This window comes from Galeopterus variegatus, unplaced genomic scaffold, assembly GCF_000696425.1.
Source record: "Galeopterus variegatus unplaced genomic scaffold, G_variegatus-3.0.2 Scaffold121, whole genome shotgun sequence".
Taxonomy (NCBI): domain Eukaryota; kingdom Metazoa; phylum Chordata; class Mammalia; order Dermoptera; family Cynocephalidae; genus Galeopterus; species Galeopterus variegatus.
Window position 1 is genome coordinate 274,252 of NW_007726232.1, and position 22,316 is coordinate 296,567.

The 22,316-nt window shown below is 45.1% G+C and overlaps 1 protein-coding gene across 1 annotated transcript in view; it reads right to left on the minus strand.

Moving 5' to 3' along the window:
• The window catches only part of NAT10 (N-acetyltransferase 10 (GCN5-related)), a 41,043-nt gene that overhangs the window by 7,420 nt on the left and 11,307 nt on the right, over positions 1–22,316 (minus strand). The window contains exons 7-23 of the mRNA XM_008587952.1: positions 21,185–21,299; positions 20,977–21,084; positions 17,426–17,559; positions 16,042–16,135; positions 15,796–15,894; positions 12,846–12,982; positions 9,714–9,838; positions 9,133–9,283; positions 8,756–8,852; positions 7,815–7,931; positions 6,874–6,975; positions 6,704–6,778; positions 5,964–6,080; positions 4,737–4,870; positions 4,047–4,095; positions 928–1,024; positions 716–826 (exon numbers count right to left, since the gene is read on the minus strand). Of these exons, the coding sequence (XP_008586174.1) occupies positions 716–826; positions 928–1,024; positions 4,047–4,095; positions 4,737–4,870; positions 5,964–6,080; positions 6,704–6,778; positions 6,874–6,975; positions 7,815–7,931; positions 8,756–8,852; positions 9,133–9,283; positions 9,714–9,838; positions 12,846–12,982; positions 15,796–15,894; positions 16,042–16,135; positions 17,426–17,559; positions 20,977–21,084; positions 21,185–21,299 (1,862 nt within the window). The remainder of the gene's footprint in view (positions 1–715; positions 827–927; positions 1,025–4,046; positions 4,096–4,736; positions 4,871–5,963; positions 6,081–6,703; positions 6,779–6,873; positions 6,976–7,814; positions 7,932–8,755; positions 8,853–9,132; positions 9,284–9,713; positions 9,839–12,845; positions 12,983–15,795; positions 15,895–16,041; positions 16,136–17,425; positions 17,560–20,976; positions 21,085–21,184; positions 21,300–22,316) is intronic.

The window sequence follows — 22,316 nt, forward strand, 5'->3', positions numbered from 1 at the left end:
GTGGGGGGGGGGGGGGTGGGGGGGGGGGGGGACGACAGTACAGCTGGCATGTGACCCTTGCTCAGAGTTCCCACGCCAACACACAGTACCAAGGAAAGGCTCCCAGTGCCCAAGGATTAGAAGAAGAACACTCCTTTCACACTCTGTCACTTCATCCAACTCGAGGAACACAGACTTTTCCATCAAAATATAATTGGCAAAAAGAAAAAACAGTACACACATATATACACACAAACATATATGGGTATACATACATATATATAAAATAGGCAACAGAAAAAAAACCAGCTGTTAATCCTAATGATCCCTTACACACTGTTTTGTAACTATTCAAGCAGAATTTATAGGCACGAAGCACTTCTATGTGTTGGCCACAGAAGGTTGACAGCATATTCCTATTACAGCTTCACGAATCAGGAGACTAAGCCTCAAAGGTTGAGCACTTAGTTCTCCTAGGTGAGAGGATTTAAAATGGGTTTCATAATTAACTAGCTGAATGAACTTATTTGATGGTCAAATTGCATCCCTGAAATCTTGTCATGAAAATGAAAGATGGCATGGCCTGGGACAGAACAGGGGTCTGGTGAGTGGGAGGTGGTCAGTGGGAGACTGAGAACTAGAACCAGGCCTCAATCCGTTGTCCAGCACTCTTCCAAGTGCCTTCCACATGACCAACCACCACTGATCTTGCCACCTCTGTCCCCACCCAGCTCACCTGGCTGGGCTGGTCTCCCCACGTTCCGATTCTGAATGATGTTCAGAGCCAGGGAAGGAGAGAAGGTGCTGAACTGGTAGGACAGCAAGGCTAGGAACCGTCTTCGGAAATCTGTGGGGTACAAGACACAGAGTTAGCAGCCTGGTCATGCCCCACCCACCCACCCACCCGCCAGCCACCACCTGGGTGTCCCCCCTCCACTCCTCAATCACCTTTCCAAAAGGCCACAAGCCAGGCTCCCTGGTCAGCCTCGTCTTCCTCATCCAGCGTCTTGAGCATGATGCATGAGTGCTCTCCTGTCAGGTCATTCTGGGGAACGCACGCTCTCAATTGGCACCGAGAACCCCCCTTTTTGAATGACCCACCATTGGTAAAGGGCAAGCATGCAGAGAAGGAAGACTCAGTGCTTCCATGGGTCTTTTTTTCCTCCCAAGCTGCAGGAGGCGCCCTTCTGGAGCAGAGGCCCTGGCTTCTCCACATGATCTAATCAATGTGTTTTTGGTGGCTGACAGCAAAAACTCCACAGCCAAAACCCAGAGTTCCCTTTCTGGCAGACAGTTTGCAAGCACGGGCTTCTTTAGGTGCTAAAATAGTGACTATGAAACCACAGGTTTTTAGATTTTTACTACATAAAAACAAAGCCCAACACCATCAAAATATCTCACGGATTTCGGGGCCGGCCCATGGCTCACTCGGGAGAGTGCGGTGCTGATAACACCAAGGCCATGGGTTCGGATCCCATATAGGGATGGCCGGTTAGCTCACTGGCTGAGCCTGGTGCTGACAACACCAAGTCAAGGGTTAAGATCCCCTTACCGGTCATCTTTAAAAAAAAAAATATCTCACGGATTTCAACCAAAGAGCATTCATGTAACAAAACACCAGCACCAAGTCACAAAAAAGTTTAGTACACAGCACAAGACCACAGGGACATACCATAGTCTACAACAAAGCTCACTGGTCTGCGTTCTTGCAGTTGACAGCCAAACTTACATCCCTGGCCTTGACAACACACGCTGACAAGGACCTAAGCCATCTGTGTGCTGCTCCATGCCTGTGAGGAAGCAGCCAAACCCTCAGCAGTCTTCACCAGTGCCACCTGACACCACCCTTGGGTACTGGCCTTGAACCCTCCAAAACCAAACCTCCAACACTCCTCCCTCTCAGCTGGGGAACTCTCATTGGCCTCCCCTCATTGGGAAACCAGAAGCAATCAGAAGAGAACATCTTCCTCCTCCCAACACCAAGTCAACCAGCTGACCAACACCTTCCACAGCCATACTCTTTGGCTGAAGAAGTGGCCCCTCTCTTCCTGAGTCCTGGGTCCCACCCCACTTGCCTCCTCAAGGCCCACACCCCTGCAATCAGCCCCTGTCACCTGCACCACTACCTGCACTGTCTGCAGGATCATACCCAGCAAACAAGCATGCTTCTACAATCTCCCACCTGACAATCCCTCCTTAACCCCCATCTCCCTCCAGCTGCCTCGTTTCTCTGCTCCTTTTGCTCTGTGAAAGAATCACCTGTTCACGTTCTATTTCCTACCTCCTAGTCTCTCCACTCAGGTTGAATCCACTGAAGCTGCATCATTCAGAGCACTAATGCTGACCAATCCAACAATCAGCTGGTTTGCGCTCTTCTTATTCTCTGAACAGCAACTGACTCGCTTTTGTGAAACACTTTAACCCTGACTGCTGCCACCGCACTCCCCCCGACTTTTTCCTACGGATCAAGGCCGCTCCTTCTCAGTCTCCCATGCTATATCTTCCTCCTCATTCCTCTAAATGCTAGAGTCCAAGGACTCACCCCCTTGTACTTTCAATACTTTTCAATATTTATTCACTTGCTGAACTCAAGCATTTACTGAACACATACCATATAGCAGAAGCTATTCTAAGTGCTGGGGACACAGCAGTGAACAGAACAAACAAAGCCTTTGCCCTGGTGGAGCATATTCTACTAGGAACATGCTGACAACTGCCCTAACTCTACCTCCAGCCCCAACCTCCTCCTTCGACTCCAGACTCCTATTATCAGATGCCTGTTCCACATTTCTACTGGGTGTCCAATAGGCATCTTATACTTACTATGTCCAAGAAAAATTCCCGCTTTTCTCCTCAAACCTGCTCCTCTCTCAATGAGTACGTCCTATCTCAGACAGCACCTCCAGCACTCAGCTGCTTAAGCCAAAAATCTAGAAATTAGCCTTGGTCCCCTGTGTACTCACCTGCCACGTCCGTCCTTCTACAATTCCAGTCAGTCCTACCTCCCAAGCATACCCCACAGCTGGCCACTTCTATCCACCGTCACTGCATCCGCCCATCTCCTCCTGCCCACGTTTCCCTGCTTCCACACTCAGACTACTACAGTCCCCTCTCCACACGGCGACCCAGGCAGGTCCTCGCCTCTCACCTCTTCCTCCAGCTGAACAGGAAGAACCCGCAGCATCCTGACCGAGACCTGCCCAGCATCACCATGTCCCACAATCTTCCCCTTCCAAAGACTCTCAGCCACACTGGCTTTCTTTCCTTTCCTTCAAATCACCACCTTCTTTTCCACTCCAGCCTTACACCTGCTGTTCCCTCGGGCTGGAAAGCTCTTTCCCCCAGGACTGCCACATCGCTGTCCATCCTGATCATCCAGGTTTCCACGTGCAAGGTCACGCCCTCAGAAACCTGACTCCTCATTACACCGTAATCTCAGTGTCCGCTTTTCTTCATGGCACTTGTTGCTCTCTGAAAATTTGTTCACTTTTTTGTTGCCTATTTCTACCTATTAGAAAATAAGCTACCTGCCTTATCTTGTTCACTGCCTGATTTCACTGTAGGTGCTAAATAAATGATTTAAAAAATAAACATAGTGACTCTTTCACCTTCCCTCAATAATTCTCTGTGGCTCCATTACCCACATTTTTATATCTCTGCTTCAGATTGCAACTTGCAATACGAGTCTGCACAACTGCACTCCTCTCCTAGCACCAGTTTTTTTTTTTTGTTTTTTTGTTTGTTTGTTTTTTTTTTTTTACAAATTCAAGGAGGCCCCCAGCTTAAAGGATTCCAGAATCTGAGGAGCAAGTCCATGTGCACCTCAGCCACTTTATAATCAAGCACAAAAGCCAAACAAAAAGCACCACGCATGCATTTTGCAGTGGGGGAATAAATGTGTGACCACGTGGCCTTTTAAGGATGGCTGTTTGGGTGTCCATCAGAATAAACCTCTTCTCAGGCTCAGAAACACCTGCTCAGAGCATAGTAGTAGGGAGGCAGCAGGGTACTGCGCAAGGACAATAACTGCAAACCTCAACCCCTCCTCCGCCACATGCCTCACTCACCGGGGTCTGTCTCAGATACACAGGAACAAATCCAGCCCGCTTCCAGAATCTGCAAAGAAACAAAGAGGGCAGGTCACCATGTGCCCTCCAGGGAGTGGCTAAGAGATAAAGATGGGCAAGCGCCAGAAGCAGGGAGTCGGCAGACAGCCGACACGGACTCTGGCTACAAAGGGCACACAGCCCACCTGTAAGGAAAATGCAATAAATGGTCAGGCTCCCTCAGATGTTCGGAATCTTGCCGAGCATGACCTAGCCTGTTCAATGTAAATATGTTAATTGCACACATGCATCTAGGTGTTCCCTGGTTGTCTGATGTAATTGTGCATGTTCGCCCAGGTGTTCTTTGGTTATGACTCACACCCAGGGGTCCCTTGGTTATCTGACTTAAGCATAAAGGACAAACAGCTCTGATCCACAGTGCCCTAGGGACGCCACCAGGCTGCTGCCATGGGCTGGTAAGCTGCTGCAGGGGCTGACCTCACATCTGAATAAAGTATGTCAACCTTGCCAACGGCTGCCAGGATCTTTCCAATTACATAGCTCGCAACTTGCATGTGAGGTCTGTGACCCAGTGTGCATAACGGGTTTGAAGGTCTATGACCCAGCCAGACACCACCAAACTCTTCTTTCTCAGGGTTTCTTTCACTGCCAAGAGGGTGGCACTGGTGACCTAGGGCAGGCAACACTTACTTGAGGAGCCTGGGCGTCAAACCATAGGAAACGCCCAGATAATCCAGGCGCTCGGCAGGCCTCTCATTCAATTTGAGGAGTAAAGGAGGCAGGTCCTTCCGGGGAGTGATGACCTCTTCCAATAGGCTGACGGCCTGCGGAGATGCCAGGAGAGAACACACTCCACTCAGCAGAGGGAGAGGAGGGCTAGTGAAATTCTCAAGCACCCCTGCAACCCCAGGCTCTGGACTAAACACACAAAAACTGAAAGAGGCTTCCTGGTTTGTTCCTATGGTTTTCGACATATAGGAACACCACTGAGTTAAGAAATCATTCCGAAGTACACAAAACACCTAAACACACATGGAATCACAGTGCTCTGAACCTAGAATGCAGGAAAACAGCCACACAGTTTAGAAAAGCCTAACAGATTTACAAAGGAACAGAGGCAGGATTCTGAATATCCAGCATGAAGTGCAGGTTCTGTCACCTGACAGCCTGTGACCTTGGGAAGTGATAAACCTGAGTCTCAACTTAAAGCCCCTTCTCTAGCTCCCAAATAGACATATTGCAAAAAACAATGAATGCATATGAAAAGCTGTCGTAGTTACTAGCATTAATCATTCTTATCAAGGAAAGACAGAATTTCCTTTAGCCTGGGTCAGAAAGAACTTATAGAGCAGTGGTTCTCAACTTGAACAAGCATCAGAATCAGCTGGGAAGCTCGTTAAGCCACAGATTATTATGCCCACCCCTGCGTTTCTGATTCGGCAGGAATCAGTGGGGTGGAGCTCAAGAATCTGCATTTTTAACAAGATTCCAAGTGACACTGGTGATGCTGGTCCAAGGATCTCAACTTTTTTTTTTTTTTTTTCTTCCTTTTTTGTCTTTTTTCGTGACCCGGCAACGGATCGCAACCCTCAGTGTCACGCCCGTACTGGACCGGGACCGGCAACGGGATCGCAACCCTCGGTGTTGCCCCCGCACCTCGCTCAGCCAGTGAGCGGCCGGTCCGTATGTGGGATCCGAACCCTCGGCGGGAGCGCTGCCGCGCTTCCCAAGCGGCGCACTGTAGTAGTGCGCCACCGGGCCGGCCCGAAGGATCTCAACTTGAGTGTGTTAGGCTGAAGAAAGCAGCAGGAGAAAACAGAAGAGCCCAGACTTCTGGACTGTTCTCACTGCTTCTGAAGACCCAAAGATTATCCTCCCAAGAGCCAAGAAATGGGAGTTTTGCCAAAAGATGCTTACCTCACTGCTTACGGTGTGAATTTCTTGTGAGGTCTCAAGGACCTTTTCCTCCAGACAAGGGAATCTGCCCTCATAGTACATCTGCAGCAGCTGCAGAGCCCGGCTGCCATAGCCCATCTATGAGCAAATATGCAGGGAAATAAGCAGAGGGAAGGGAGATGTTCTCAGCCTGTCTAAGCCACTTTTACTCCCCTGAATTACTCTTGCTTTTAGAAAGCCTTCACTCCTGGTCAAACTGCACTTGGCAAAGAGAAGCAATGAAATCCCCTAATGAGGTCAAAGCAGAGACTCCTAACACAGAAAGTTCTTACACTGGTCTAGCCCATCAAGAACAGCCCATTTGCCACTTGAGGATGAGAATGGCTGGCTGTGCTTTCTGCTCCACAGATCCGCAAGCCCAAAAGAGAGACGGTTTCTGTGCTATTGCCAGAAAAGGAAGTTTCTACAGCTAATTACTCAGTGGGGCTTCCTAAGAGACAGAAGGCAATTACAGAAAGCAGATCTGATTCCCAAGTCCCTGTGCTCACAAAGAAAGGGCAAGTATATCCCATAATCCTGTCCATCCACCCATCCCAAGCCCTGGATAAATTCTCCAGAGCAGAGAAGTGCCTGGAACTTGACTTGCTTCTTGACCAGCTTCTTATTCCAACCACCACGTAAACCTGCCCTAGCAAGCCACCAGCAGCATGGCTGCAGCCAACAGCAGCACACCAGATTTGAGAGGCAGGAGGGCGCATTACCCCTTGATAATCTGGGTGCACAGCAATGCGAACCACCCTTCCACCAGAAAGACCGCCGAAGTCTGGATCTTGGAACTGTGCGGGAGACAAAAGCCAGTAACTTAGCAACACAAACATCCTCTGACACGACCACCTCCCCTCACTCACACATGACAGGGAAAGTGCATCACCTGTTCAGACACCGTCCATGGAATCAGGTCCCCTGAAGCCTTCTTGCCTCGAGACAAGCTGTTCAAGATGGACTGGCGAGAAATCTCCCCTTCAAGGCACACCTGTGGGGGAGGCAGGACAGTGCAGACAGAAAAGCCAGCTCCAGATCCAGAACGTCAGTGTTTTATTTCTCTGATTAGGCAGCTGTTTCCACCCCCACATTCAGGTTTAACCCTGACACTGACTAATTCATCCATTTCTAATAGAAGCTTCATTACTGTTACAAGGCAGAAAACTGACATCCTCCTGACCCAAAGAGTAAAAACCACATTAGAAGAGGATCTCCATGTGTGCTGTGCATGTGTGTACATCAATTAAGACACAGGATGCCCACGCAGCTCTGTACCAAAGAGTGCAGATTCAAAATAACTCAAGTGTCTAATAGGACAGTGGTTAAACTATGGGACATGCATATCATGAAATACTAGGCAGCCTTTAAAAGGCATGTAGATTATGAATATTTGACACATGCCTAAAACAAAATAACTAAATGCTATAATCCCTTGTTTATGAAAAGGAAAAATGATATAGGGAAGCATAAATACATGTCAGGTGTTAAAAGCATTTTTCCTCCCAATCTATAGCCCCTAATTTTACAAGTACCAAGTACTGCTTTTGTAATAAAGGGGAAAACAAAAAAACAAGTTTTGTTTGTGGATGGAGCTGTAAGTCAAAATAACAGAGTGGCCAGCTCTGGCTTCACCCATCCAAGAATGCGGGGTTCTAGATTTTGGGTGGCAGTGGCTTCCTCCTATGCACCCTAATCACCAGCCTCAAGCCACTTGGCTCCAGACTAGGACTCCACAGCTTCCCCTCCCCCACTGCAGAAATTGAGCCATTCACCCTGGCTGCCTAAGTAGTTTCCCAAATCAATACCACAAGGATGCCTCTGCTTCCGTACCTGGACTACAGCAAGCACTTCAGGCAGGGCATTCTGGGTGGGGGGCACGGGAGGCAGGAGGCAGAAGAGATGGTGAGCAGGTGCATCGGAAAGCATCTGGAGGTCACTGGGAGAGTTCTACAGGGCACGGACACGAGTCAGTGAGAAGCGCGCCTCCTCCTGGCCTATACTCAGGGGCTGTACTTGGAACCGGCGGATGACTAGAACAATGCCTTCTCTCCAGTCAAGTGAGCAGCTGAAATCCAGCAAAGTGCCTTTCTAGTATTTTGGCAAGCCTGAGAGACTCTTCATAATGGCTTAAGTGGAACTTTGCCTCAAATGCCTACTGTCCTCTCACCCCAGCACTGAGGCTGCAGAGCAGAAGAGAACTCACTAGCACTACTTACCTCACAGCTCAGAAGTGAACTTTTCCCAGATAAGAGGCTGCTATTTCAGGAAAAGATGTCACTACTTCTAACACCAACTCTTCAGTCTTCCATTAAAGTTGTTCATAAAAAAGCTACCTGGATACTCAAAAAGTATCCTTTCCAACTTGCTCTTTAGTTTCTAAGAATCTTAGATATATTAAACCCTCAAATTCACTGCTCCTTGAAAATAGCCCAGAGGTGCAAAGTCTCAGGTCAAACAGCACCACTGGGTTACAACTGTGATGTCACCTTAGCTTATCAGTTTAGTAGGAAGGCAAGAAATACAAGTACCCCTTTAAAAATGGGCAGAGCTTTCCACCCTCCTTGGCTGCCATGCATGGAGCTACATGCTAGAATTCCTTGCTCTGTATGCAAAGCAAGACCACTGGACCTCATCAACATCAGGACATTTAAGTCACAGTGGAATGGTCACCTAAGCCACAGGGTAATAAAAGATGTGAAAGGCCAAGTAAAAAGGGACTGCCAAGTACTGAGGCTCCCTGCTGAAGTTTACCCAAGGGTTCATGCAGTTACCTTGTAGTGAGAAGCAACATAGAGGGCCATAAGCCGCTGGAGGAAAACTTCAGAAGCCTTGTGGTAGCAAAAGAGGGTGTCTCTATTAACATAGTAGCTGGACCTGGAGTCAAGCAACCAAAACAAACCAAAGAGAGCCCAACACGGAACACATTACTTTCTGGAAGTAGTATGGATTTCCCTTAGCTTGGGAAGAGGAGCTCGATGTCTTAAGCAGAAACACATTAGGGAAGGAAGAAAAGAAAAAGGAAATCCAGAATGTTCAACTTTCCCTTTTCCCTAGAGCAGCATCCTCTGAAACAAAGGGTCAAAATCCTTTTAACTCTTTCCTCGCCCCTTTCCCTTTCACAGGGCCAATGAAACCCAGAGAAGGATACAGTTCACAGGCTTCAGGCAATGGGCAGCCCGAGACTATCCGAGTAATGTTGAGGCAATCCAGGCACAGCAAGTCATTCAGCCACTTCTCCACCACATCCCCAGGTGCATAGCGGATTGACTCCTGGAGGGAAACCTCGTGCAACGTTCGTGCTGTTCCCCACAAATCACACACAAACACACACACAATAACAATTATTAAATATGTGTTTTCTAAAAGATCAAGAAAAAATATTCCATTTCATATTTGTCACATGGTGCCCAGATATGTACGGCTCAAGAATTTAAATTGGGTGGTTTTAAATTGTTTTGATGGATAGTTAACTTGCCATGATACAAATGCAAATGGGATCTCACTAAGTCAAGGGGACCATACCCCAAGACAGGGAAAAAGGCCCAGCGACCAGAAGGCCCAAGCCAGGCCCCCAGCTGGTCACTGGATTGCTGTTCCTCAGAGAAAAGCTACTTCACTTCCTGGGGACTCTCTGCCTCATGTTGGGAAGATCTGGTACTGCCTGTGATGTCACAGGAGAAGCAAGGATCCAGCAAGAGTCTGAGGGGACTTGCTGTGGACTGAGGGTACCTGATGCCAGTCTGGCTGTCATCGTGGTCTTGTTCTCAGCAGTGGTGCTGACCTGGCTCTGGGCACTCTGCTGACGGAGCTGCTGAATCAGCTTGAGGGACAGTGACCGGCCAGTGCCCTCATAGCTAGAAGCAAAGGCAAAGGCAATCAGACACAAGTCCCCAAATCCACTCACTGGGAGAGGACAGAGAGCTACATTCCTTGGCCTACTGAAACTTCCCGAGGACAGCCTTTCTCACCTCTGAACTTCCAGTGCAGCATGCACACATCCAAAGGAGGCAGGGCAGCATGGTGGCTCAGCTTGGAGCCATTCAGGCTGGCCTCAAGTCCTGGCTCATCTACTTAGTACCTTTGGGCAAGGAACCCAATCTCTTTTCGCCTCATCCTCAAAAGGGGATTATTCTACACACCTCATAGGACTGTGGTATGAACTAAAAAAATAAGGACTAAGAAGATGATGTAAGTAAAGCCTTTACCATAGTGAAACCAGAATACAGTTAAACAGTCAACTAATGAGAGCTGCTATTAGAAGTAACATGCATGAGAAATGAACCAAGCGCATTTCCAGTTGGGAAAAATCAAAATAAAACAAATCTACCACCCGAATGATTCTTTTCATTACTACTTTCACTTAAAAGGTGATACAAAACAGGTAACAAAAAATTCAGGGAAGGGCCGGCCCGTGGTTCACTCGGGAGAGTGCGGTGCTGATAACACCAAGGCCATGGGTTTGGATCCCATATAGGGATGACCGGTTAGCTCACTGGGTGAGCGTGGTGCTGACAACAGCAAGTCAAGGGTTAAGATCCCCTTACCGGTCATCTTTAAAAAAAAAAAAAAAAAATTTCAGGGAAAAAAAGTCACTTACAATCTGATCACTGAACCAGTTCTTTTCATTTTTGAGTATTTCCTCCTTTGTCTCTGTCACAAGCGTATATGACTGCAGGGTACACACTGTTCAGCAGGTTTTCCTTTTTTTTTTTTAGTATTACATCATTTCATGGTACTCAGTATTATATTTAAGGACTGTATAAATACTTCCTTACTCAAATGTTACTTTTATAGAATGATCAAAAAGCTGGAATTTTGAAGTATTTTATTTCCCCTCCCTACCCCACATAATAAAGCTCTCCCAAAGGAGTTCTATTTACTTCTTAAAAAAAAAAAAAAAACAGGAGTAAGCACAAGCAACAAAAAACATCATCAAGAAAGTGAAATAACCCACAAAATTGAAGAAAATTTTTGTAAATCATGTATCTGACAAGGTAAGTATATCTAGAATATATAAAGAATGCTTACAACTCAATAAAAAGACAACCCAATTAAAATAAACAGAGGATCTGAACAGACATTTCTCCAAAGAAGACATACAAATGGCCAATAAGCAAAGGAAAAGATGCTCCACATCATTAGTCATTAGGGAAATGCATGAGATACCACCAGGAAAGCCATGAGATACCACTTCATACCGACCAGGAATGACTATAATCAACAAGACATATAACAAGTGTTGGTGAGGATGTGGAGAAATTAGAATCCTCATACACTGCTGGTGGAAATGTGAAATCATTCAGCTGCTTTGGAAAACTATCTGACAGTCCTCATATGGTTAAACATAGAGTCACCTTTGACCCAGTAATTCGACTCCTAAGTATATAACCAGGAGAATGGAAAACACATCCACACAAAGACCTGTACACAAATGTTCACAGCAGTATTGCTCATAATAGCCAAAAGGTAGAAATAACCCAAATGTCTACCAACAGATGAACAGATAAATAAAATGTGGTATACCCACACAATGGATTATTATCCAGCCACACAAAGAGATGAAATACTGATACATGCTACAAGGATGAACCTTGAAAACATTGTAGTAAGCGAGAGAAGCCAATCACATAAGGTCACATATTATATGATTCCATTTATATGAAATGTCCAGAATAGGCAAATATATAGAGATAGAAAGTAGACTAGTAGCTCCCTTGGGTTAGGGGTATGAAGGGAAGGGGTGATGAAAATGTTCTAAAATTGGTTGTGGTGAGCACAGTTGCACAACTTGTGAATATACTAAAAACCATTGAATTACATGCTTACTGGGTAAGTAGTATGGTATGTGAATATCTCAACAAAGCTGTTTTAAAAAGCAAAAATCCATTTTATTTAAATACTTTCAGTGTAAGTAAAGCAGTCATAGTAAGAAGTCTGCAACACAGAATTATCTCTTCAAGAAGTGATTTCCACACAGAAATCTTTCCAATACTGAAGATGTACATTCATTGCCCTGGAAAGATTTCACAGTATACTATTATGTGAAAAAGCAAATTTAAAGCATATGTAAACTATGTTTATGTTCTTGTTCAAAATGAAAAAGTAATAAAGAATAAGTACAATTTGTAACAATGAATATGCTAATAAAAAATTTTTAAAAAGAAAAAAAATAATAATAACCAAGATAATTGTCACCTATAGAATAGCCACTGTCTCTCAATGTGTTTTTAGTGCCTGCAACTTCAAAGCAGCTATGGTTATTACTATTTCAGAGTTACAGAAACAGGATCAGAGATACTGAGTAAAAAAAAAAAAAAGAAAAAAGAAAAAGTAAAACTAATGCACAGAAAATATACACCAAAATTCTAACAGAAGCTATCTCTGGATGGTTATATTACAGGTGATTTTTCTTTTGCTTACCTGTTTTTTCTAATTTTTCCATAGCAAACATGAACTAAATATTTCAAATTTTTAAAAAAGCTCTTGTGCCATTATAAGCTTGCTTTCTTATGCTAACTTATATATACTTAAATTCTACATTTTCACATAATTCTAAGATATAAGACATTGGTATTGCCATCCATACAGTACTTTTTAAAACCTGACTGATCACACCTACAGACAGAAGGAGACATTCTATCGGTTACAAAATTCTTCACTCCTATGCTGCCCATTTAATGTCAGACCAGAGGTGAGTTACAGTTTATTATGAAGCCAGCTCCTATATGCAAAAGTCCCAGGATGAAGACTCAGACTTTGGGAATCAGACTTAGTTTCCTGGGCCTAGCCACATTCGTTACATGCTACCTAATTTGCAAGAACCTACAAGAGGAGAAACCTCCCCCACCCACGGCGCCTTACCCATTGATGGTGGATGCCATGAAAACAAGGTAGGGGCCCAGGAGGCTTTTCACCAGGGGGAGAGGGATGGCGGCAGCTTCATCAATCACAACGAGTTCAGCCTGGCCCAGTTTCACAGCATCTGCAGGATGTATATACTGTGGAGAAGAAAAATTTAGATTATTAGCATGACGACCTAATGCCACCACTGTGATTACTGGTGAGTCATCATAAAGACTGCTCTCTTTCCTCTTTCTCCTATTCTTCCTTTCTCCTTTTTCTTGGCAGAGCAAAAATGGGATGGGCTTGGAGTCAGATGCATAGGTCCAAACGGCTCAACCACTGATTGTGTGACACTGGTCAGGTCCTTTAATCTCTCAGAGCCTCAGATTTCTCTTCTGTAAAGTGGAGGAAATACCTATCTTATAGCTGCTTACGGAAAAAAAATAAGGTAAACATGTAAAAACCTTGCCTTGTGCCGGGCATAGAGCTGATAGACGGTGGCTCCTTTCCCTTTATCTTCTCATGTTTCTCCCCAGTCTTAGGCTAGGGAGGCCAGTGAACCAGGCACAGCTCCACCCAGTGGTGGTTAAAAGGAGGATGTCAGGTTTCTCGTGCTGGCTGCTGTCCTCCTTGCTCTGATACCGTCTTTATAAAGGCCAATCTCCCTGCTCTGGTGGGGACATTTCTAGAACTTACTCTTTTCTTAATACATACACACTCACATGTCTTTATGCATACAAACAACCCCTTCAGTATTGTCAGGGCTACCTGCTATTTTTTTTTTTTTCCTTTTTTATGTTTTTTACTGACCGGTAACGGGATCGCAACCCTCGGTGTTGCGCCCGCACCGCGCTCAACCAGTGAGCGGGAACCGGTCTCCACATGGGATCCGAACCCTCAGCAGGAGTGCCGCCCCGCTCCCAGGCAGCACACTCTCCAGTGCGCTACCGGGCCAGCCCGCTACCTGCTATTTTTAAAGTGGTCTGCAAAAGGCCGTGAAGAGATATCTTATAGAAGAGGAAACCTGAATAGCCAATTAATATAAAAGATACTCGACCTCATGAGAAATCAGTGAAATGTTAAAGACAAGGAGATACCATTTCATAAAATTTAAAATAGCTGTAAAACACCCAGTGTTGGTGAAGACTCAAGGAAGTAAAATTTTTTTAAAAATTGCTGATGTGAACACTTTAAAGGAGAATTTGGCAAAATCCAAAAAAGCTGGAAATCTGTGCATACCTTATAAACCCAACAATTCCACTTCTGGAAACATAAAAATCAACTGTTGTACATTCATATAGTGCTTAAAAATTAATCAACCAGACCTACAAGTTTCAATGTGGACAAATCTTGAAAACAAAATGTTGAGTAAAAAAAGGCAAGCTGAAGGAGGACAAGTATAGTATGTTACCATTTTGGGAATACATAATTATGTGGTGAAAATATAAACACATGAATTGAAAAGAAACATAACAATCTCAGAATAGAATAACCTATGGAAAGTGACAGAAGGGAGTGGATGGAGTGTACAAGAGGGACTTCAACTCTATCTATGATGTTTTAGTTCTTTAAAACAAAAATTATAAATGACTTTTAAAGTCTCTGCACTTACCTGTACATCTGAAGTATTTTAGTAAAAATAAGATTTCTTAGCTGCTTTGCTAGAAGTTGATGGGTCAGGGAGGCAGCGACCCTCCTCATTTCTAGCAGCAGAATATACATCCTCAATAGGGCCCCATGTCTTGGATTCTTACAGGGGAAAAACTAAACAAGCATCTCATAAAAGCAGCAGAAAGCAGCCCCCTTGGGGAGGTATAGCCAACTTTAATCTAATGTTCTTCTTTTTCTCAATCTCCACCAAGAAGGAAGAGGCCTCAAAGGAACACAAATGGAGTCTCATAAAGTAAGGTCACCTCCCTCTGTGCTTAAACTCCAGTCTGGAGACAAAAGAACTCCAGTAATTTGAGAGGGTATTTGATTACAAATTCAAGGAGGAGTAAGGGCTAAGCCAGGGCATTTCAAGGAAATGTTTTTCTTCTTTGGTTTGTGTATTTTTCTTGAGTTTTAACAGGCCTCTGTATTCTCATTGCCTGAAACCTGCCCCCCACCCCCGCCCCACACCAACATCAGTCTTTCCTCCTCTGAGCTGAGGGAATCAGGAAAAAGTGGGAAGAAATGTATAGAATGAGGAGATTCTAGAAAGAGACCTAGTATGAAAAAAATTAAAAATCTTTAGGTAAACAGCATAAAATGTTAACACTGTTTATTGATAGAAGGTATACCTCCTTGACAGGCATATCCATAAGCTTTAACAGGTGTAAAGTTCAAGGGCAAAAACTGCCAAGTTCGCCTGGCTCACTTCCCACCCTAACCCAACTCCAAAACTAATCAATGAAACTACTCCAGTAAGAGCCTGTTAGTATCAGTCCCTTCTGTAAGCCTGTCACACGATGTCTCTCTTAGAGATTTAACAAAATTGCAGCCTTTGCACAAGTAAAACCATTACAGAGCACTAGAGATTTATAGAGCTTTTGAGAAAAAACTGTTTAAAAGGGAAAATAGGCCACTGGCTAAACCACAAAGATTCACAGCACAATTTGCAAACTTCTTTTTTTCTTTTAAATGGTGAGGTTATAGTTCTAGTTATGGATGCACCGTTCAAAACCTGCAGTAACTAAGCAAAATTAAAACTGATGTCAGAACAATAATTCTCTCTTAGCGGACAGCATATTCTCAATCACTTATTCCATAGTTGAGAGGCAAAACTACAACTTTTCAATCTGACTGTATACATTTGTTAGTTTGCTTGAATGTATACCTTTAGAAGAGGCTGAAAAGCTGGAACAGGTTTATCACAAAACAACAGCACTAATAGGACATAAAACACCTATAAACGGAAACATCTAAGAGCCAGTTAAATACAGCAGGACATAGGCCCCACACAGCAGGATCTGAGAACGAACCTCACCTGAATGGTCTGCCTGTGTTCTCGGAATACATTCACTCTGATCACTGCTTTGTTAAATTCAGGATTTAGAGACTGAACAATCTCATAATCCAGATGCTCCTGGAGAGGAAAGAATCAAATCAGTGACAAACTTGAGAAACTAGCTTTAGAAACTAAATATTAAGAAAGCAAGCAAGCATTCTACAGACTTCACCTAAATTTAAACCCAGCACTAAATCAAAATCAGTTCTTATCCTAAATTCCTACCTGATATTGCAGAGCATCAAATCCTTTAAATACAAATTCAAACAGTGTATGGAGGTTATCAGGGCTTGGGGAAGTAACAAAGATATTGGAGTACCTATAGGACAAAAGAAAAGAAGGATTTTTAAGAAATCAAGAAATCTTCAATATTATAAAGAAACAATAAAGAAAAAGAAAACATTTTTGTCTGCCCATCACAAAGGTGATAACCAGAGCTAACAGCAGGGAAAAAAGTCAGGATACCTTTTGGGGAAGAAAAGTAAACCAACTCCATGCCTGAGTATATATTTTTTTCTCAAACTAATGAAAACATGTTAACAATCTCAAGGTAGCAAGTCCCCGCACTTAACTACCAACACCTGTGGTGACACTGTGGGGACAACTCGCTCAGTATGCAGAACTGGCACAATACTCCTCAATCCAGTGCCTGCTCCAAGAGGGACAGCTTCACACTTACCACTAGCTGTGCTGAGGGCTCCAAACTGTGAAACCAGAGAGCTCAATGGGTGTGCAGGCCAAGGCCACAACACCCTCCAAGGGATCCTTGCTGAGTGCAGAGGATGCTAATGGCTAAGAAGCTGACTGGTTCGGCTGGAGCAGCAGGAAGAACAAACGACTAGGAGTCAGGAGCTGAACTCAAAGTCCCACCCAGCTCTACCAGCACTCACTTGCCGGGGGATCCAGGATAAGTCACTGGAACTCCCAGAACCTAGTTTATCCACCTACAAAATGCCCACAGAGCTTGAATGAGCACCAAGGAAGGTAATGCATAGCAGAGAACACAGTAAATTCTAGGTCCATTATTACATCTGCAAAGTTGGAAGAACATACTCTATTGGCAGTTGCATAAAATCTTCCACCCGGGGCAAAAGAACAGAAAGTAACATCACACTCAAAGGTAGCTCCTCAGAAGCAAACAAGATCCAATTAATCATAATCATTAAAATGTCAAACTTGTACTTTTCTCAGTCAGCAAAGCTGGTCACGGGTAAGTCAAAAAGTTCATGGAAAGATTCATATTATCTTTGAATTCTATTTTTCCATGAAAATTCTAAAGTACCCTCGTACATTCTCCTCCCTTGAGACTTAAAGTTTCTTACCCCCATTTCTTTGCTTTTGTGCATTTGCTCAACTCTAAAGAGTGATTACAAAGGCCCTGGTGTTTGTGTGTCTGTGTGTACTCCCACGTGTATGTGCACCTCTAAGGAGGGTTGGGGGAAACAGTGTTGCCGTTTCCAGCCAGGACCCAAGATCTAGAGAAATCCCACAATAAACCCGCTCAGAACCAGGAACCTGAGTTAACAGCTGTCCCAGTCTCCTGACTCCAAATCCTGCACACTGCTTCTTCAGAGCCCAGTTCCTGAAGATGGGGAATCGAACACCTTACCCAAATGCCACTGCCCCAGCAATAGCCAATCCCAGGGCTGCAGATTTTCCCCGTCCTCGGGCAGCTGTGAGTGCAACAGTACTCCTCAGGGTCTTTTCAGAGATCCCCTCAATGAATTTCAAGACAGCTTTGGCCTGTGGAAAGTCAGACATATTAGATGAGCTCTGAGAAAGGCCAAGTTTCAGCCATTTATCACCATCACATGGAGAAGTCAGGTTGATTCCAAGGTTAAATAAAAGAGGGGCAGTTCTTATACGCCAGAAAGCCCTACTCAGCACAGGGACTCCTCACCCCCTTTGGCCATCTCATCTAGTCTCAAGGTCTTTTGGACGCTGATTAGATGCTGATAACCCCCAAATTCACATCTCCAGTCCAGACCTCTCCCCTACACACCAGACTCTCTTACACATGCAGCTGCTTCCTATACATATCCACTTGTACAAAAGACCCCTCAAACTAGAAATGGAACACCCAGTCTTCCCCCAAACCCACCCCACCTACTCTTCCCCATTTCAGTTGACCGCCCAATTGTTTAGGCCAAAAGCCTCATCAATGTTCTCCCCCCTACCTGATTCATCAGCAAATCCTGTTACTGGCACCTTCGAAACATACAAAAATTCCTGCCATTCCTCACCATTATCCTTCTCTTTCACTGTGCTCAAAGCTCCCATCCTGTCCTGCCTCCACGATTACAGCAGCCTCCTAAGGAGTCCCCCCACTTCCACCCTTGCTCCACCACAGTCTATAGTCTACACAGCAGCCAGAGGGATCCTTCACCACTGTGCTGAACATAGACTGTAAACATAAAAGCCTCCACCGACCCTCTGAAAGAGTGAGTGCCAAAGCCCTTCCAGTGGCTGCCTGGTCCTCCTGATTTCCTCCTGCTCTCCCCCCTGCTCAGCCTCCTTGCCAAGGCACCCGAGGCACGCTCCAACCTCAGGCCCGTGTACTTGCTGATCCTCCGCCTGAAGCACTTGCTCCCAGACAGCCACGCAGATCGTTTCCTCAACTCCCTCAAGCCTTTGCTTGAATACCACTTTTTAAATGAGGCCAGCCCTGACCACTATATCTAGAACCGCAGCACATTTTCCTCATCCTAGTACAGCCTTGTCCCTCCTTGTCACTTTCTCTTTTTCTCCATTCTACATAGCATCTTCTACTTCACCATATGATCTTCCTTTATTCACTGTTTGTCACATCCCACCATAAGTTTTTTTTTTTAATGACTGGTAAGGGGATCTTAACCCTTGACTTGGTGTTGTCAGCACCACACTCTCCCAGTGAGCTAACTGGCCATCCCTATACAGGGATCTGAACCTGTGGCCTTGGTGTTATCAGCACCACACTCTCCCAAGTGAGCCACAGGCCAGCCCCCACCAGAAGTTCTATTCACTTTATTCACTGTTTGTCACATCCCACCAGAAGTTCTGTGAAGCAGGCATGTCCCTCTTGTCTGCTGCTGAGCCCCAGTGCCTAGAAGAGTGCCCAGCACCTACAGGGAAAGCAAGATGCTGGTGGCATGAATGAGAGGACCCACACTTTGCTCCCCAGTCAGGATCTGCCCTGGGAATAGTTCTGCGAGTCTGGGAAGAAGGCCAAGTGGTCCAGCCTGACCTGTCTAGTCTTGACAAAGCTATCTCATTCACCAAGGCCAGCGGCACTAAGAAAAAGCTGAAGGGACATAGACCCAGGCAAATGGAAGGAGAGGAACGGGAGGGGCTTCAGGAAGCCCAAGACTCTCCAGATGGAAATACTCAAAGGGGATCCAGGTCCTACTTGTCTTATCTTAGCCTAGCTGAACACTGTATTTTACCCTTTTGCTTTAGAGCAGGGAAGTTAAAAACTGATAAAACGTAACAGGAAAACCCCACAAAAAACAGAAAGGTAACAGGAAAAAAGCCACAAAAAACAGAAGGGTACCAAATCTGGACTAAAAAATGCAAACTTTTCTAAAATAAAAAACCAATACAAAGAAACCAAAAATCTAAAAAGTGGGCAGAGGACATGAGCAGACTGGCTCAAAAAAGAAAAAAAAAAAAAAAGAAAGAAAATACAGATAGCCAATAATTACATAAAGAAGGTACCTGCCTCTCTCATAATAACAGCCAACACAAATTAAAACAATGATCCTATGTTCCCATATTACAATGGTAAAGACTTATAAATTTAACAGGACACAGTGTTGGCAAGGCTGCAGGAAAAAAAGGCATTTTCATACACTGTTGGCAGTTCCATCAACTGAAGCAATATCCATTTTAATGCGCACACTCTGATCCAGCCAACAACTTCTCTTATGGAAACTTATCCTAGATATAGTGCCCACAGATGTATCTGTAAAAATGTTCTAACAGCATTGTTTATAACAGCAAAAAAGCTGGAATCAACCAAATGTCTAACAGGGGACCACTTATACTCTGTACAGTGTGACCCCTTCACATTAAAAATATATATATCCAGTTACATGCATAGAAAAAGGTCCAGAAGGATACATAATAAGCTGTTAATAGTAGTTGTCTCTGCAAAGTGAGACTGCCAAGTGGAAATACCACTTTTTAAATCTCTTTGTACTTACTAATTTTCTTTTTTTTTTCTCCCTTTTTTTTCTGCCATGGGCCATTTGTTTTGTTATAACACTACTACTAGTAGTGTAGTTTCTCCCTCTTCCTCCTTTTGCCCCATCCTGTCTCTCTCTGGTGATAAGAAGGCACCAAGAAGTGATTCTAAGCAGCCTAGAGCCTGCAGCCTGGCCTGCACAGCAAGTGATATAGCTGGTAACTACATTTCCAGAATGAAAAGGGAAGCCAGCCTATTAGGACTCAGCCCTGAGTAGGAGGTGTCACTGCAGCTGTATTCCATCATGAGGACAGAGCCCAGTGCCAAGAGGCCTGTGCTACTCATCTGGCTCAGCCTGGACCAGAACCCTGAACACACCTGAGAGCTTGAAGGCCTCTGGGCTGTACCCAGTCAGCAACCATCACGGCCCAGGACCACCAGAGAAGTCGCATGTACCAATGCTGGCCACCTCAGTGAGCACAGAAGTGTATCCTGGCAGCTCCCACCCAGCCTACTGTTTGCACCCCAAGACCAGGCACATACCACCCCAGAGGGCCCTCAAGCAGACCTCACACTGAAACCAGGGTAAGCACTAGGGACCTCAAGCTCTCCTCTCACTTCAGTACAAGCAACAAGCAAAAACCTTTACATCAACAAAACTGAATTGAAATTAAGGTATATCATCCTCTCTTGGAAAAAGTGCTGAGGAGATTCCTTTTAAAATGTAATCTATCTCCCCCAATCCCCAGCTCCCTGAACTGCTAACTTATGGTGGGTGGGGAGGTAATCCCTGGACTTCTTTTGTGAACCCAGATGACACAGAACAGCCCGGCTATTGTTGAACATGCAGGAGCATAAGCAAGAAGAGAAAGGCCCCTTCCCCAGGAAGGATCTGGGTCTTGACTTGTCCTAACTTGGCTTCTCTTACTCTCTGCAGGCTGTATTTTCCCTCTGCCTTGTGCATACTGAGGTGGAGAAGTTCTAAACGCCACTCGTACCTGGTCTAGGGTCTTGCAGCAGTCTACCAGCACGCCCACAGGCTGGGTGTCTTGCAAGCTCTCCTTCAACTCCTTCAGCTCCAGATCCAAAGGACCAAGACTCTCATCCTGCCAGAAAGAAGAGAAGAAGGTTTGCCACTGCCACAGGAGACCAACACAGAAAACATGGCCTCCCCCAGATTCCGGAACCCTTGACACAGAGACTCACCGGAGTCTGTGGAGGCAGGGCCTCGATGCTGGCAACGTGGGAGGAGATGGGCAGGATATTGAGCTGGTCATCAATGACGAGACACTTCTTACAAGAGGCCAGAGAGAGAATAAACCTGAGGAACAAAACCACTGTAATGAGGTGTTGGGCAAGGCAGACAGTGTCTACACAGAAGTGTAGAAGAGAAGAGTGGCTTTTCTTCAGGAAAATCATTAGTCCCACATGACTCTAAGAAAGCCAAACAAAGCCAAAACCCAGTGAGAGAGCACTATGAGATGATTCAGAGCCTCCTCTACAAGGGACCTGAACACACTTTATACCGCAAACAAGAAATCCAAGAACTCCTCCTGGGAGACTGATTATAAGCATTCCTACTGTGCACAAGCGCCACTGTTCCCTGTGTCACCTGGCCCTTCCCTCGTCCTCCGAGGCTCACTCTTTGGCACTAAAGTGTCTTGGGCCATCCTTAAATGGAGAATTCCAAACCCAACCTACATACAATCACCAGTCACACACAGGGAAACAAACACATACACAAATGGATTTATTTTCTGTCACAAGGAAGACAAAATAAAAATAAAAGGAAAGAGGAAAGCTCCCTGAAGACATCTAACACAAACCTTCTTGCATGTAGAAAAACTCGTGTTTGGCTATAAAATTCAAACATCCTCTCACACGGCAAGAAAAGGGTTTCACTGGCTACTTTCACAGGCCTCTGTTCTATTTAGCTGTACACAGCTGCTCCTCCTGCCCTACTCATTCTACTGAGTTACAGGATCATAGACTGTTAAAATCAGAGAAGCCCCAGGGTTCAACAAGGCCAGGATTTCTGAACTTCAGCACTGCTGACATTTTGGACCAGACAATTCTTTGCTGGGGAACTGTCCTGTGCACTGTAGGATGTTTAGCAGCATCTCTGGCTTCTACCCACTAGAGGCCGGCAGCACCCTCTCCATCGCCCCCAAAGTCATGACAATCAAAATGTCTCCAGACACTGCCAAACGTCCCTAGAAGGCAAAACTGCTCTAATTGAGAACAGTTTTCACTAGGAAAACTGAGAACTTTTTCACTGAGAACACTGATCTAGGCCAAAGTTTCTTAAGGTGTTTCACAGGTTGCTAACTGGTGTTCC